Source organism: Choloepus didactylus, chromosome 20 (genome assembly GCF_015220235.1).
Source record: "Choloepus didactylus isolate mChoDid1 chromosome 20, mChoDid1.pri, whole genome shotgun sequence".
Taxonomy (NCBI): domain Eukaryota; kingdom Metazoa; phylum Chordata; class Mammalia; order Pilosa; family Megalonychidae; genus Choloepus; species Choloepus didactylus.
In genome coordinates, this window is record NC_051326.1 from 33,901,054 (window position 1) to 33,916,031 (window position 14,978).

Below are 14,978 nucleotides of genomic sequence, written 5' to 3' on the forward strand. Positions count from 1 at the left end.
TAAAGAAATAAAATTCCAAATAGTTGTATAGTAAAGTCTCACAATCTGGATTGTTATCTCTGAGAATATGTGCATGTTGATGTATTTTTCTTTAGCATTTTACATAAGCATGGATATATATGTTGCGGTCGCAGTTGATTTGTCGGGGGGGGGGGGGTGGCGGCCGGTTGCTAAATCTTAGGCTCTCAGGATTGCTTGGAGGGTACCGGCGGCGGGGGCTCTTTCCTGGAGGCGAGGGCGAGGCGGCGGACTTGGCCAGGTCCCTGGCGGGGTGGCGTGCAAAGTATGGAGGGCGGCGAGAAAGGAACAGGCGGGACACGGTTCTTTTAGGGTAAAGAAGCCAAGAGAGAAAGAGCTTTATTAGGGGAGAGTACAAGCTTATATCGGGTGTTTAGAGGGCGGGGTAGCTGTAGAGGTTAAAGGCTTGGATTGGTTCTGAGAGGGCGCGGAGGTTGATTGAAAAGGGGCGAGAGTTGCTCCGGTAACGGTGTCTGGCAACAATGTATGCGCACTGGTGGTAATGGGAGTTGCACTGGCAACGGGGAGTGACCGGGCAAGATAAGGGGGTGGGGAAAGGGCGGTTCCCTCCGGCAAGCCTCCCCTAACAGTGTTATTTTGGGTGAGGAAATGGGGCCTGCCTCCGGCCTCACTTTCCCAGGCCCGGGGGGCTGCGGAGGGCACTGTCGCCCGTGCCCACCACCCTCCCCAGGGGCTGATCAGGTCCCCCAGCCCAGGCCCGCCAAGTTGAAGCACGTAATCAGTGTCCCGCAATATGTTTCATCATTTTTAAAATAACCTGGATCTCAGGGATGTGATAAAATAAAATATCCAAATTTAAGAATCATTCGTGTCCCAGAAGGGGAAGAGAAGGATAAAGGTCTAGAATGAGTATTCAAAGAAATTGTTGGGGAAAAATTCCCAAACCTTCTACACAATATAAATACACAAAGCGTAAATGCCCAGCAAACTCCAAATAGAATAAATCCAAACAAACTCACTCCAAGACATATTCTGATCAGATTGTCAAATACTGACAAGAAGGAGCAAGTTCTGAAAGCAGCAAAAGAAAAGCAATTCACCACATACAAAGGAAACAACATAAGACTAAGTAGTGACTACTCAGCGGCCACCATGGAGATGAGAAGGCAGTGGCATGATGTATTTAAAATTCTGAGAGAGAAAAATTTCCAACCAAGAATACTTTATCCAGCAAAACTCTCCTTCAAATTTGAGGGAGAGCTTAAATTTTTCACAGACAAACAAATGCTGAGAGATTTTGCTAATAAAAGACCTGCTCTACTTCACATACTAAAGGGAGCCCTACCGACAGAGAAACATAGAAAGGAGAGAGAGATACAGAGAAATTTAACAGACATATATAGAACCTTACATCCCAAATCACCAGGACACACATTTTTCTCTACTGATCACGGATCTTTCTCCAGAATAGACCATATGCTGGGACATAAAACAAGCCTCAATAAATTTAAAAAAAAATTGAGTTTATTCAAAGCACATTCTCTGACCACAATGGAATACAAATAGAAGTCAATAACCATCAGACACTTAGAAAATTCACAAACATCTGGAGAGTAAAAATGAGGGGGAGATGAAAACATTCCTGGATAATCAAAGCTGAGTGACTTCATCACCAGTAGATCAGTCCTATAAGAAATGCTAAAGGGAACTGAGCAGGCTGAAAGGAAGGGACACTAAACAATTGACTGAAACCACATGAAGAAATAAAGATTTCCAGTAAAGATCACATGCTAAATATAAATACCAATAGTACTGTATTTTTGATTTGTAACCCCACTATTTACTTTCTACAGGATCTAAAATACACAAACTAATGATAAATCAGTGGTTTTGGACTCAATGTAAAATATGTAATTTTTGACAAGAACTACATCAAGGTGGAGGAATGGAGGAGTATAGGAACATAGTTTATGTGTCCTATTGAAGTTAAATTGGTATCAAAGAAAAACAAGATTGTTACAGATTTAAGAGGTTAAATTTAAGCCCCATGGTAAACACACAAAGAAAGTATCAGAGAATATAACCATAGAGATGAAAAGTAGAGTATGGGATACGGGAAGTGGGGGAAGGGGCAATGGGGAGTTAATAAGAAATGAATGTAGGGTTTCTGTTTAGGGTGAAGGGAAATTTCTAGTAATGGATGGTGGGAAGGTGATGGCATTGCAACATTCTAAATGTGATTAATCCCACTAATGGAATGCTAGGGAGGGGTTGGAATGGGAAGATTTAGGCTGTATATATATTTCCACAATTGAGGAAAAAAACAGTCTAAATAGATAATGACAATTAAATGTTAAGGATGATCCTGGATGGGATCTGAGGATGGAGGACAGGAGGCTCAAAGGGACACAATTGGGACAAAAGAAAGAAAAAAAAGGAAGTATAGAATGAAAGCTTCGTATCAATGTTGAATTTCTTGAACTTCTTAGCTGTGCTTAATGGGATTACGTAAAAGAATGTTCTTATTCATGGGAAATGTATATGTGAATTATATTGTTTGTTCAAGGATGTGTACAGCTTGCTCTCATATGTTCAGAAGACAGAGCAATAGATGATGGATGATAGGGAGGGAGGGAAGGAGGGAAAGAAAGAAATGGTGGTGTGACAGGATGTTAAAGTTGCTGGATCGGGGTATTGGGGGAGGGGGGTCGGGGTATGCTGGAGTTCTGTGTATGGGGTTTGTACTGTTTTTGCAACTGTTCCTGTAAGTTTGAATTTATTTCAAAATAAAATTTAAAAAAAAAAGGTATTAAGAATCACTAATCTAGATGAAAACATTATTTCTGAACCTCGGCCATCACCACTGCCTTCCTTTGAAATTAAATTCCCATAAACAAACAAAAAAAAGGCACTACTAAAATATGAATAAAACTAAGTTAGAACAGTTACAAGGAATCAGGATTAGGTCTTATTAGATATTTGTAATTTTAGCCCTATAACTGAGACATTTCTCATTGATTCCCTAGTACTACTGTAAAGAAACAAACTTAAAAGGTTTTTAGTGACACTCTCCAAACCAGGCTGATCCCTCCATAATCTCAATTTCACCATCAAAGGGCAAATGTATGTATTACTGGTATCAGTGACCACTCAGTGTTTCAAGTAGGAACCATCTGTTCGAACACACAAAAAAGAAAAATCCATCTTGTCCAAGAATTAACAAATACTTTACAAAGTTGACAATCACAAGCTTGTAGAATAAAATTTCGAAAAATCCTAAGCCTAAGTATGCTGTGGACACTGTATTGCTTCTCTAATGGTTAACTTTTATTGAATACTTTCCACAGGGCATAAGAAATAGAAGACCCAGTCTCTAGGCCCCAAAAGCTTACAATCTAGTTGCACAGAAAGCATATATGTATACTCAAAAAGAGAATTTTTCAAAAAGTCACAGAAAATATAATGCAAATTTTAGGAATTCACATTAAGTATAGAAATGCCAAGAAGAATGCAGACTAGAGACCTGCATGTGGTCAGGTGAGGTAAATAATATATAGTATTTCGGGAGATGATATTCAGTTAGTTTTCTTTCCTTTTTTGGCTAAGGAACTTAAGGCTCAATTTAAGATAGCCCAGGTTATCACTATCTTTGGAAAGTCTCTATGACAACTTTCCACACCCCAACCCCCCTATAACACAGCAAATGTCCCTCTTACTTGGAAACCCATGGATTTCAATACTTTCTATCCTAGCACTAACCACACTGAGTTGTAATTGCCTATTTACTTGTGTTTCACCCCACACAGGACTTCTAACCTCCCTGAGAGCAATGACTTTATATCTCTATTGCCTAGCCAAATGCCTGCTAAACAAATAATCATTTCCTAAATAAATGAAAGCACGAAGAGAACAAAGTCTGGCTGGAAACATGAGAGCATTACACAGTGGGAAGTTGTACACTATAAGTCAGGAAGGCGGGAATAACCATGTCAAGTGTGGGAGGAGGCCAGGGGGGTGGGGAAGGATAGGGGAAGGCAATCTGTAGACACCAAATGAATTTATTTGGCTAGAATGGAGAGTCTATTTGGGAGCTGAGAAAAGAGATCAGTAAAAATAGAAAAAGTATAATTGGTAAAGAAACAAAGGGATCAGAATTATGCAGACTGGTAGGGTCTAAACCAGAGGTTGACACTTTGGTAAGAATAATTATACAAGATAGCTGAAGGAGGGGGATGAGATTAGAAAGAGGTTCTGATAACATCCTGAAGACTTCTATAGAAGCCCAGATATAAATGAAGAAAAAATTATAATTTCATGGCAGTTGAAGAGATGGAAGAAGTGGATTTACATAACACCATAGAAAACAATGAAAAGGCTTTGGGAATGGATTGGATATGTATAGGACAATGGAGAAAGCAAAAGCAAGGCTTTAAGATGACTCCAAAATTTGAAGTCAGAGAGGTAGTCAAAGAGAAATTTGGAAAATGCAATGATTTAAAAGAATAAGGAGGCAATAATAAGTCCAGTGTTAGCAAGTTGCAAGTATTTTGGTATAACTAAAAGGATTTATTCTAAATGTAATAGATAAAACAATGGAGTATAATGTCTATGTACATTTGCTGGTTACATTCATAAAAGCAGTGGATAGAAATGTCAGTTTGTATAATGTGAGAAAAGAATAGCAGGTCTAGGATTAAGGCAGAGTCATCTGAATACCTTTTTCCATATTAAAAACCATTGGATTTGCTTAAAGGCAGAAAAGGAGGAATCAGTGAAAAATTAACAATAAATGATCTATAATTCTTTTACGAGAGAAAGGAAAACATAAATCTGGGATTATGCAGTACAACATTATATCCAGCCTTCAAGGACCAATTCCAACTCTTCTCCTCCACGAGGGCTTCCCTGATTCCCCAGGTGAAGGGACTCACGTACCTTCTGAATCCCACAGCACTTCAGGGAATTTCTAATTTTACTGCACTCATCACTTGTTCTATATGTACAGACTTTCTCCCATTATAAACTCTGTAAATGTCATCTACTATTCTATGTTTCCTTTACAGCCGGGTGTACCCCAATGCATAAAGGAGGACTCAAAAAGTATCACTGACTAAATGAGGGAGTGAATGAGTGAACAAATAATGAATGCATGAAGTAGTGTACATAATTTTTGAGAGTAGGAAATATTCTGAGGAGAAAAGCTGTATAAACAGATAAGAGAGACAAAACAGAAAGTATGGAAATAGACAAGTCACCCGATCTCTCTTTTCCTTGCTTCATGAAACCTGCTTACTGAGCTCAATTCTCCAAACTGATAATTAACCATTTATAGCTCAGCTCCACCTACGCGCCACCCCATCCCCTCAGAGCATCCAGATCAGGGCAAAGCACTACATAAGCAACAATAAAACATTCAGAGAAATTTGGGGGGAGAAGGGGAATGTAAAAAACAAAACAGAACCAACCAACACCAACCTACTCAGCAACTGTCTTAGTTCTAAAAACCTGATTCAAGGAATCCAAATTTAAGGTATTTTACTTAGATTTAAGAGAAGACTATACATTTATTACTGCCATAGTCTTTAAGACTTCAGGAAAACAAACCAATAGGAGCATTCCCCTGTGCTCCAAAGGGATAAGGATGAAGAAGGGAGGCAGAGTAAATGTGTCAATATTAGGAGATTTTCTCTTAAGCCGCTATCAACCCCTTCCAACCCTCTGTGAAAAAAAGAATTCCTGTAGTAAGTCTAAGTGAATAAAACATCACGATCTTTAGGGACTTAACTGAGTAGAAATTTCCAGTTAATTAAAAAGTTTAATTTTATTTCTTAAAAAAAAATTCTTTCCAGAGTTCTACACCGCAGATTCTTAATCTGATAAATAAAAATGAACTTTTGGAGACTCTATAAACTCATTGTCCCAGCAAATAAATGCAAAATGTTGTGTAAGTGTGCATCTACCTACCTATCTATCGCTATACATTTTGGAGTCATTCCATTAGACTCTTAATTAGGTGTCTGGGTCTATGACCCACAAATTTTTTAAGACCATTGCTCTAAGGCAGAAGTTCCTATATAGAATCCTTGTTTTTGAAGTATCACTCCTCTCATTCTCCCTAACAGCCACCACAGGCCTCACCAATCAGAGAACCACCTATCTTTGCTAAATGGCTAAAAATTTAGAGGGAAGGAAATAACCCGTTGATTGGCTGAGCTTGGTCTATCAATTTGTCAAAGGACAGGGTCAAGGTGTAGGAGAGTCCACAAAACCAGGTGGTGAGGCCTGAAGGGGTGGGAAGGACACTTCTCCAGGTCTGTTTCATGGTCAGGAGAAGGAAGGGAACAGATCCAAACAATAAGCAAATCAAACCCAAAGCCAACCAAACTCCCACCACCAACAGGAACAATAAAAAATACCTATCACACATGATAATTTTCTAACTTCAAATCCTATCCTTGTTAGGATATCAGTGTCACAGTCTAGATCAGTTTCTAAAAATGATCAAAATTTTTTTTGGTGCAATAGCCATGTTAAGGTATATGTAGCTTTTGGTGATTTTCACATCTAAAATTCAAAACCTACCCCTGAAGTCAGGCAGAATAGCCAGGAAGTTTTGAAATAATGTATCAGGTTGCTTTTTCAAACCATCGTAATATAAAAATTAGTACATTAGAATATAGTAAATTAGTGAGTTAGAATATAGATACACAAGCAAATCCTTTAACTTGATTTCCATGACCAGAAAAGCTTTGGCTCTAATAACTGATTAGTTATTGCCAATATATTAATGGGTTCTTTACAACAATTACTATTTGTTTTGTTCTGTTCTATTTTTGTCATTGTTTTTATACTGTGTTCTACGCCCTCTTTCTGGGCAGAGTTCACAACTATTGGGAGTGGTATGTTTCATGAAAATTTTTTTTCAAATTTAAAATAATTTAAGTGTCTTGACAGTGAGAAAACAGTCAAATAACGCCATGATATAGCCATATGATGATGGAATACGAGGCAAACATGAAGCTTCATGTGGTAGAATATTTAATGACCTAAAGGAAAGTTCATCAGCAAGAGTAGAAAGACAGGCTGTAAACAGTTATGTCTTCATGTTAAGGTTATTACAATTTAAATTTTTTCTCTGAGATTTTTTACATTTTCCAAATTATTACAATGAGCATGAATTAATTTTCTAACCAGAAACATAATTAGATAAACAAATATTATTTCAAAATAAAAACTCCATTGCAGTTCCTGACACATTAGCGAATTAACACAAGCTGCTGGCTCTCTCCCAGAATCTAAACTGAAAGATAGCACGGAAGTAAAGGCAATGACAAATCTGAGAAATTAAATTAAAACTGAGAATGCCTTTTTGACCAAAAAAGGGAAAAGAAAGGCAACAAAATAAGGTTTCAGTGGCTAAGAGAATTCAAATAGAGTCAAGAGGCTGTCTTGGAGGTTACTCCTATGCAAGCTTCACCTAGTATACCAAATGACCACAGTACGATAAGCCCAAGTCAACAGTAGTCCTGAAAACCTTGAAGGATATCTGGATCCCTATCTGAGACTTTATAAAGGTTTCACTCACTAAGTTTATTCTTCAGAAACTTAAATTCTTCAGAGAACTCCTATGCCAGCTAAGTCCCAAAACCCAGAGGCAATAGCCTCTCCAAGAACATCAACCAGATGTGTCCCCTTTCTCATAAAGTTGACACCCCTTCTTAACATAACAACTTAGGGTGGTCACTGCCTAGACATCCCTGAAGATCAGGAAAGTGATTAAACTAGAGGAAGGGGGAGCAACAGACAAGATGGAATTTTAACAAAAGATTATGAATACTGAATCTTTATATAATTTTCTTTTTCTTAGTTGCTGGGGTATTAGAATAGATAGAAGGAAAGAATTGAAAGGTGGAACTGTAATACACAGCATCCTTTGAAATTTGTTCTATAACTAGTTGTTAAATTGTAATTTGAAAGCTATCACCTTTTTGTATATATGCTATATTTCACAATAAAGAAATAACTGAAACTATGGTGCTATAACTCATAACAACTTTGGTAATTTCCTATATGGCCACTTGCTAAAGCAAACTTTGGAAAAAAAAGTGGTAGGCTCTCATGTGCCCTTGCTGGCCCCTCCCCCATCCCATCCCTGGCTCAGTGCATAGCTGGCCATGCTCCCAGTGTGGGTCCCTAGTCCCAGTTCTGGAAAGTAACCCTTGTATACATACTGGGAACATGTATGTCTGGCCCAGTCTCTCTGGTGCCAGCCTGAGGAACTGAAACAGGACACTTCTCATCGGCTCACTACCCCAGAACTAGCCTTGGGTGTAGAAGGCAGTTCACAGAAATCAGTCAAGTCATAGCTACCTGTGGCAAAGGATTGCTGGTTGTAGGGCATACAGTGCGGTGCAGGGGACTGTGAGGAAATTGTTTTCTCGAGAAGAGGACATTTGTATCAGTGTAAACAGGAAAATTCCTAGGGCCACATGAGCAGGTCCAAGATAAGAAGCATGCACAGGAAGGATCAGGAAGGCCCCCATGCTTTGGCCTTGAGCTATTCTCTATAGTCATTATATGGATAAGCTCTGAAAAAGAGGACTCACTCAGGCAAATCTGAAAAGACTGGGAAAAGTGTTTTGTTTTTTTCCTTTTTTTTTTTTTCCCTGTTGTTATCGTTGTTAGATCCTGGTATTCAAAAAAAGTCTGTCATAAAGTGAGCTGGATACAAGCTTAAGGAACAGACATCTCAGAGCCTAATTCCAGCAATAACACTTTATAATATCAAAATGCCCAGGTTTCAACAAAATATTACAAAATATACAAAGAAATAGGAAGTGATGGCTTACGCAAAGCAGATTAAAGCATTCTAAACCATCGATGAGGAGGACTAGACCCGGGACATAACAGACAGAGACTTTTAAAAAATGGTCTGAACTATGCTCAAGGAGCTAAAGGAAGACATAGACCAAGAACTTAAGGAAAGCAGGGAAACGACAGATGAACACAGAGTATCAATGGAGAGGTGGAGATTATGAAGAGGAACCAAATGGAATTGAACACCACAGTAACAGGAATTTAAAATTCCCTAGAGGTGTTCAATAGCAGATTGGAGCTGGCAATAAAAAGAATCAGTGAACCTGAAGATAATACAGTTGAAATCATCTGTCTGAGGAGCAGAAAGAAGAAATAATGACGAAAATTAAACCGAGTCTGAGGAACCTGTGGGGCACAACCAAGTGTACTAGTATATGCATTGTGGGAGTCCCTGAAGGAGAAAAAAGAAAGAGGCATGAATGTACAGATCCAAGATACTCAACAAACTCCAAACAGGATAAAACCAAAGATATCAACACCGTGGCATATTATAATCAAAATGTTGAATGCCAAAGAAAAAGAGAGAATTCTGAAAGCCACAGAAAGAAGAAACATGTCATGAACAAGACAGCCTCAATAAGATTAAGTGCTGATTTCTCATTGGAAACCATGGAGGCAAGGCAATGGGTTGACATATTTAAGTACATTTATTGGAAAGCAAAGTAAGACTGAAACTAATGAGCTAAGTATTAGACGAGCAAGAGAGCAAACTCAAAGACGTAAGGAAGGAAAAAGTGAAGGGTAGAATAGAGAATAAAAATACAATAAAGAAACAATTAAAGCAAAACTTGTTCTTTGAAGAAAACCAGTAATATACGAAATTCTCTGGTAAATCTGATCAAGAAAAAAGAGAGAACAAAAATAAAATTTAGAATGAAGATAGAAAACAACTACAGATACAAGACAGTTAAACAAATAAAACAATTCAATGCCCATGATTTTGAAATGGAAAAATTTCTGCCAAAATTGGCACAAAAAGACCCAGACAATATAGTTTAATGGCCATGATAAAAATTTAAATGGTAACCCCAGGCCTAGACAGCTTCATGTAGTGATCTAATAATAAGGCTTGGATTAAGTTCAAAGCAGTGAGAATGGAGAGACAAGTATAAGTAAACATTGTTAGGTCTATATTGTTCCTGGCTAGTGAGGGCTCCATTCAAGTAGATCAAGGGTCAGGAAAACGTTTTCTGTAAAAAAGCTGCTCATCTCTGCCATTTTCGAAGGAAAGCAGTCATAAACGATTGGGTGTGACTGTACTGCAACAAAGTGTTATTTACAAAAACAGGTGGCAGGCCAAACTTGGGCCATAGTTCACAGTTTGATGACCCCTGAAGTAGACTATAATGTTTTCTCAAATGAAAACTTTTCTTATCTCTGCTAATTAAATATAGAATCCAATTATTTGGGTAAAGAAAAATCCAATTTTCTTCTTTTTTATATAAAACACAGTTTTTCAGCTAGATATTAAAATTAATTATTTAGGTATGTTGCTCATTACTTCTAAGACCTTATTTTCCCTTTAAATTTATGGAGCTTGTAAGAATAATTTACAGGAAGCTACATCAGTAGTACGGTAAAGGCTTTGATCTAAGCAGGACAAATTAAACGAGCTGGCAGCCAAGTAATCTTTCTGTCTCTTACAGAAGAGTATATCAGGAATGATAGAAGCTGCCAATAAAAAAGTTTGATTCAATGAAGTAGATTAAGATGACACTGATGGGCTTTTGATTTCAATAAGCGGGAAGGGTCCAGAATTCTGCTAACTATAGGAAAAAAATAGCAGCTTGTCCCTTCTAGACCTTGAGATGAAACTTAATTATAAAAGAAGGTATGAAAACAATGCAGAGTGGCAGCTCAGAAGTATTCTATTGTTCTAGACTTACAGCAGTCATTCATTTTCCTATATTAAAAAGGGATATGGACTTTCCCAAAGTACCTATGGATCCATGCGTCAATCCATCAGCTAATTACCTAATCTCCCCCACTCCCTTTTACAAACATGGAAAGAACCAGAATTTGTGAAATGGACAATAAATTCTTCACAAGTTGTAAAAGAATGTACAAACAACTATAACATTCATAATACTGTTTAAGTGCTTAGCTTCTTTCCAAATATGACTGCTTAACGAACAATTAACAAAAACTTTCCAATAGCTTCTCTCTAGACATTAAAATATAATCCAAATTCCTCATCATGGTCTACAAAGTTCTAAATGATCTGGCCTCTGTTCATCTCTTGGATATCACTACTGGCTATATTTCGTATGTAGCAATCATAATGGCCCTCTCTGCGCTTCAGACATGCCAAACTTGTTCTTGCTTTAGGAACCTTTCATCTGCTATTCTCTCTTGAAATGCCTTGCTTTCACATCTTCATAGGGTTCATTTCTTCAGGTCTCAGTTCAAATGAGACTTTCTCAGAGGCCTTCCCTGACCATCTGATCTAGTCTCCATCACTCTATAAATAACCCTGTTGTGTTTTCAGTTCTTACATCATAATCTGAAATTACCTTGCTCAATTTATTTATTTGCATATTTTCTGTACACCACCCTCTCTCCATACACCAACTGAACATAAAATCCAGGAGCAAAGGCCTTGCCTATTGGTCAACACTGAATCCCCAACAATTAGAATAGCTTGACACATAGTAGGCTCTTAGTAATAATAATAAATATTTACTGAGTAAATGAGTGCTCATCTCTATTTCACATAAAGCTATGGTGTTTGGAAAAGATGATAAAAAAGAATCCTAGAGGTGACCCTAAAGGCAGCAGCATTCTTACAGAGGAACTTGCAATCCTAAATAAAGAGTCTTTCATAAAGAGTATCTATAGAAACCAAAATTAGGAAGATTTAAGCAGCTGATTGTACTCTGGAAATTCTGAGTTTGGCTTAAATAACCAAAAAGTTCAGCTATTAAAAGAGAATTTATAGTTACCTGGGGATGTGTGGTAAGCAAAGAGGATCCAGAGACGTATGACACTTTCTCATAATGGGACTGAATAATCCAGTTGGAGCTACCAAGGGCATACCCAGAGCTGAGAGGAGTCACCTGGACTGCACCAAAAAGCTCCTAAAAAAGAACCAAAGAAAGAATGAACTTTCATCAAAGCAGTCATACCAGATACATTTGCAGGAAAAAACAACAGAACTATCATTCTCAGTTTAGAAAGAGAAATTATTTTAAAATAAGCCAAACAAAGATGATGAAGACCATGTGGCAGACACAGAAAGCAATTCTATAATCTTCACTTATCACCATCTGAGAGTTTCAGCCCATTCACATTTCACCAAGCAATCAGAACTGACTCAATAAAGGCAGGGATGATATCTTATCCAACAGACCAAAGAGACAAATGCTTACATTTTCCTTTTTCATTTCAGGTTCGGTATTTGGCTCTTGGTCTTTCTGTCTGAGTGGCTCTGAGCACAAGTTAACAGAAATGGGAATCCTTAGCATCTCAGTAAGACCTCAAAAGTTATACATGCCAGATTGCTTCTTGATCTCTTTTATGTTCTCCATCTCCTACTTTACTTGTCCATGGTCTAATGTGAATAGGATGAGATGCTTTTCTCCTAATTCATTACATGCTATCCAGCTGAATGCTAGCTGGTGATGGGGAATGAGGGTTAGGGAAAGAGCACTAAGAAAAAAAATTTTGAGCACAGCCCTAGAGGGATGGAGGAAAATGACAAAATTTACTGGCTGGCAAGTGTGCCAGTGCTCTGTTTACCATATTACAGATACAAGAACCTTGGGGACTGAATGGCATAAAAAAGGGAAACTATAGGATCCTTCCAAAGAACACCAATATGAATTTAAAACGTTCATGAATCACTTAAAGTCATATTAATACTCACAATTTTCTGAGAATATCCAACCAGCTGGATTTTACTAAGAGCAGAGTTCACCTCTTGCATTGAATAGCATCTTCTCCAGGTTGACACTTCCACTGCATCCTTGAGGGGCGAAGGCAGTAGCCTGTGAATACATCACAATGTCAATTAGTAGGTAAACATTTCTTTATGCTATAGAGCATTTCTTTCTAGAAATTTGTCAGTTTCATCTAACTTACCTAACTTGCTGCATATTTATTCATAATATTCTTTTATAATCCTTTTAATTTTTGTAAGATTGGTAGTAATGTCCCCACTTTCATTTCTGATTCTAGTAATTTGAGTATTCTCTCTTTTTCTTGGTCAGTCTAGGTAAAGATTTATCACTTTTGTTGATCTTTTCAAAGAACCAGCTGTTGTTTTCATTGATTTTCTCTACTGTTTGTCTATTCTCTATTTCATTAATTTCCATTCTAGTCTTTATTATATCCTCCCTTCAGCTTAGTTTAGGTTTAGCTTACTCTTCTCTCTCCAGTGTCCTAAGGTGAAAAGTTAGGTTATTGCACCTTTAAAACAAACAATAAACAAACGTGTCATCAAAAAACATTTTATCATTTGCTCCAACAGAATCAGGAATAGACCTGGAAAGCCATTTCTGGTGAATTAAATGCATGCATTAGCCTCTGTTCCCTTTTCTGAAAAACCACTGTACAAAATGCAGTAAAGGGATTCTCACACACATGTGCATGCACACATGTACACACACACACACATACCCTTGAGACATAAAGAACAAGAGAAAAGACAATAGGAAAAACATTTTAGAAAATAGAAAGACAAATGATAACCAACTTAGCTGACCCAAGGAAGTTCAGTTCAAGTAACAATTTATGAAGAACCCACAAAACACTCAGGGATTGGAAACAACAGTTATGTCTAAAATGAGGTTGAATGTGGGCTGGAAAAGAAGATGATTTGTTGACAAACTGATTAAGAAACAGAACTTTCCAGATCTCTTCAGCCATTCGATATAGCTTGGCAATTGCCCCTACCCTTCCCAGGCATGCAAAGAGAAGTTATTCTCTGGAGAAGATAAATGTAAGAGTCTACACTAGGAAAATCATAAACTGGAGGCAGTTTTTTTAAGCAAAAGTTTACATACTGAAAGCAATCATTTTCTTCTCCTCATATGTCTCCCAGAACACTGCCAGCCAAGCTTATACCCTTCCAGGGTAGGAGACTGGAAGAACTTTCTCTGGAGTATTTGATCAGCCTCAAGAAAAAAAACAAAACTAAACAAAACTAAAAGATACTGACACTGGGGATTCCACAATGAAGTGGTCCAACCAGATTATCTTATAGTTAAGTCTAGAATTCAACAAGCCTTACTCATGAAACACACAGCTTCCAATCATCTTTTTTATTGTCCAACTCTTAAATATGAGCCAACACCCAAGGATTACCAGATATTTGAGAGAAGTCTCTAAAATTAAAGGCCAAAACAAATGGGGAGTAGAGAAATGAGAGGAAATAAATTAGTCAAGTAGAAGAAAACTTAAAAACAAACCATCATTACCTATCCTTAGAGAGATAAAATAAGCTGTATGTCTAAGAAATGAGAAGAGACTGCTACTAAAGGGGGGGGGGGCATTAAGAGAATAAAAAGAGCTCTTGGAAATTAAAAGTATAACAGCTTATAGACAATGAAAGAACGCCAACTTAGATATCAAAATCACAAAATAAGCTTAAAACATTAATTATACAAGACATGAAAGAACAAAAATGAAAAATTAGAGAAGCTAAAAAATGAGGTGACAGAACTCAATAATTAGAAATAAAACATTTTATAAATGAAGACCAAACTAACAGAATTACAAGTGTGAATAAACATTAACAGATAATATCATAAGAAAAAATAGGAGGACAAATTAAAAACCAAAAAGAAAAGAAGAGATAAAAAGAATTTGAAAGAAAGTGGCAAATATTGAAGACAGGCAGGGATGAGCCAACAAACAGATAACAGAATTCCCTAACAGAAACCCCCAAAAGGGAAGAGAACAAAAGCAAACTTTGCTAAACTGAAAGAGAGACTAGAAACTACATATAGAAAGAACACACTGCACACCTGAGAATACTGACCCAGAACAACTAGCACCAGACATGTTCTTGGAAAATATCTAGACTACATGGAAAACAACCAAACAGACTTTTGGGTGTCTAGGCAAAAAAAGGAAATGAATCACAAGGCAAAGAAAATTAGATAAAGAGTTTTCAACAGCAA

At 37.4% G+C, this 14,978-nt stretch overlaps 1 protein-coding gene across 4 annotated transcripts in view; it reads right to left on the bottom strand.

The window, feature by feature from the left end:
- Positions 1–14,978, bottom strand: part of INTS9 (integrator complex subunit 9) — a 132,849-nt gene that overhangs the window by 30,904 nt on the left and 86,967 nt on the right. For all 4 annotated transcript variants that reach the window (XM_037813163.1, XM_037813161.1, XM_037813162.1 and 1 more), the window contains exons 7-8: positions 12,722–12,842; positions 11,799–11,933 (exon numbers count right to left, since the gene is read on the bottom strand). In XM_037813163.1, coding sequence (XP_037669091.1) covers positions 11,799–11,933; positions 12,722–12,842 — 256 coding nt within the window. The remainder of the gene's footprint in view (positions 1–11,798; positions 11,934–12,721; positions 12,843–14,978) is intronic.